Source organism: Bison bison, unplaced genomic scaffold (genome assembly GCF_000754665.1).
Source record: "Bison bison bison isolate TAMUID 2011002044 unplaced genomic scaffold, Bison_UMD1.0 scf7180017853433, whole genome shotgun sequence".
NCBI classification, from domain to species: domain Eukaryota; kingdom Metazoa; phylum Chordata; class Mammalia; order Artiodactyla; family Bovidae; genus Bison; species Bison bison.
In genome coordinates, this window is record NW_011484006.1 from 46,961 (window position 1) to 48,059 (window position 1,099).

Consider the following 1,099-nt stretch of genomic DNA (forward strand, 5'->3'; position numbering starts at 1 on the left):
AGTGTTCTTGCCTGGAGAATCCCAGGGACGGGGGAGCCTGGTGGGCTGCCGTCCATGGGGTCACACAGAGTCGGACACGACTGAAGTGACTTAGCATTAGCATTGCATAAAATGTACTTGAGACGTAGGCAATACCTAATTTTATTACCTTAAATTGATATGCATTCTTAACCAGATTTGCATTATTTGTTGTGTCCCAAGTGGGTTATAATGAATGGGAGGTAAGACCTCATTGTCCTTCAGGAAAGAATTGCTCTTAGCATGTAAGCTAATGACCACACAAGGCCCCTTGTTTCATCCACAGTTTCCTTGTGGCATTTTTTACCTCTGTGTTCCTCAAGGTGTAGATCAGGGGATTTAACATGGGAGCAATGTTGGTAAAAGACACAGCCATTACCTTGTCTATGGGGTAGGTGGCCACAGGCCTCAAATACAAAAACATACAAGCCACAAAGAACATAATAACCACCATGAGGTGGGAGCCGCAGGTGGAGAGGGCTTTACACCACCCTTTGGAGCTGCAGGGCTTCACAGAGCAGAGAATGACCACATAGGAGGTGATGAGAATCCGGAAGATGGTAACACACATCATTCTGCTGTTGAGGATGAGTAAGAGGTCCAGGGTGAGGGTGTCCATGCAGGCCAGTTCCAACAGTGGGAACAAATCACACATAAAATGATCAATAATGTTAGGGCCACAGAAGGGTACTTGATACATAAAGAGAAGTTGTATTGTTACATGTATGGACTCCCCCAGCCAAGTCACTCCCAGCAAAAGGCAGCACATCCAAGGCCTCATGATGGTCACATAGTGAAGAGGCTTACAGATGGCCACGGAATGGTCATAGGTCATCACAGTGAGAAGGATGATGCCCACTCCACCAAAGAAGTGCTCAGAGAAGAGCTGGACCATGCACCCTTCCAGGGAGATGGCAGTGCTCTCAGAGAGGGAGTCCACAATCATCTTGGGGGCAATGGCAAAAGAATAGATGTCATCTGCTGCTGCTAAATCACTTCAGTCATGTCCGACTCTGTGCAACCCCATAGACGGCAGCCCACCAGGCTCCCCCGTCCCTGGGATTCTCCAGGCAAGAACACT

General features: G+C 48.1%; 1 protein-coding gene across 1 annotated transcript; it reads right to left on the reverse strand.

The window, feature by feature from the left end:
- Positions 1-268: 268 nt before the first annotated feature.
- LOC104999125 (olfactory receptor 4C6-like) lies at positions 269-1,002 on the reverse strand (the record flags this gene model as incomplete). Its single annotated transcript, XM_010854601.1, has 1 exon — positions 269-1,002. A coding segment is annotated over one exon (734 nt), but the record flags the coding sequence as incomplete, so codon positions are not given.
- Positions 1,003-1,099: the final 97 nt, after the last annotated feature.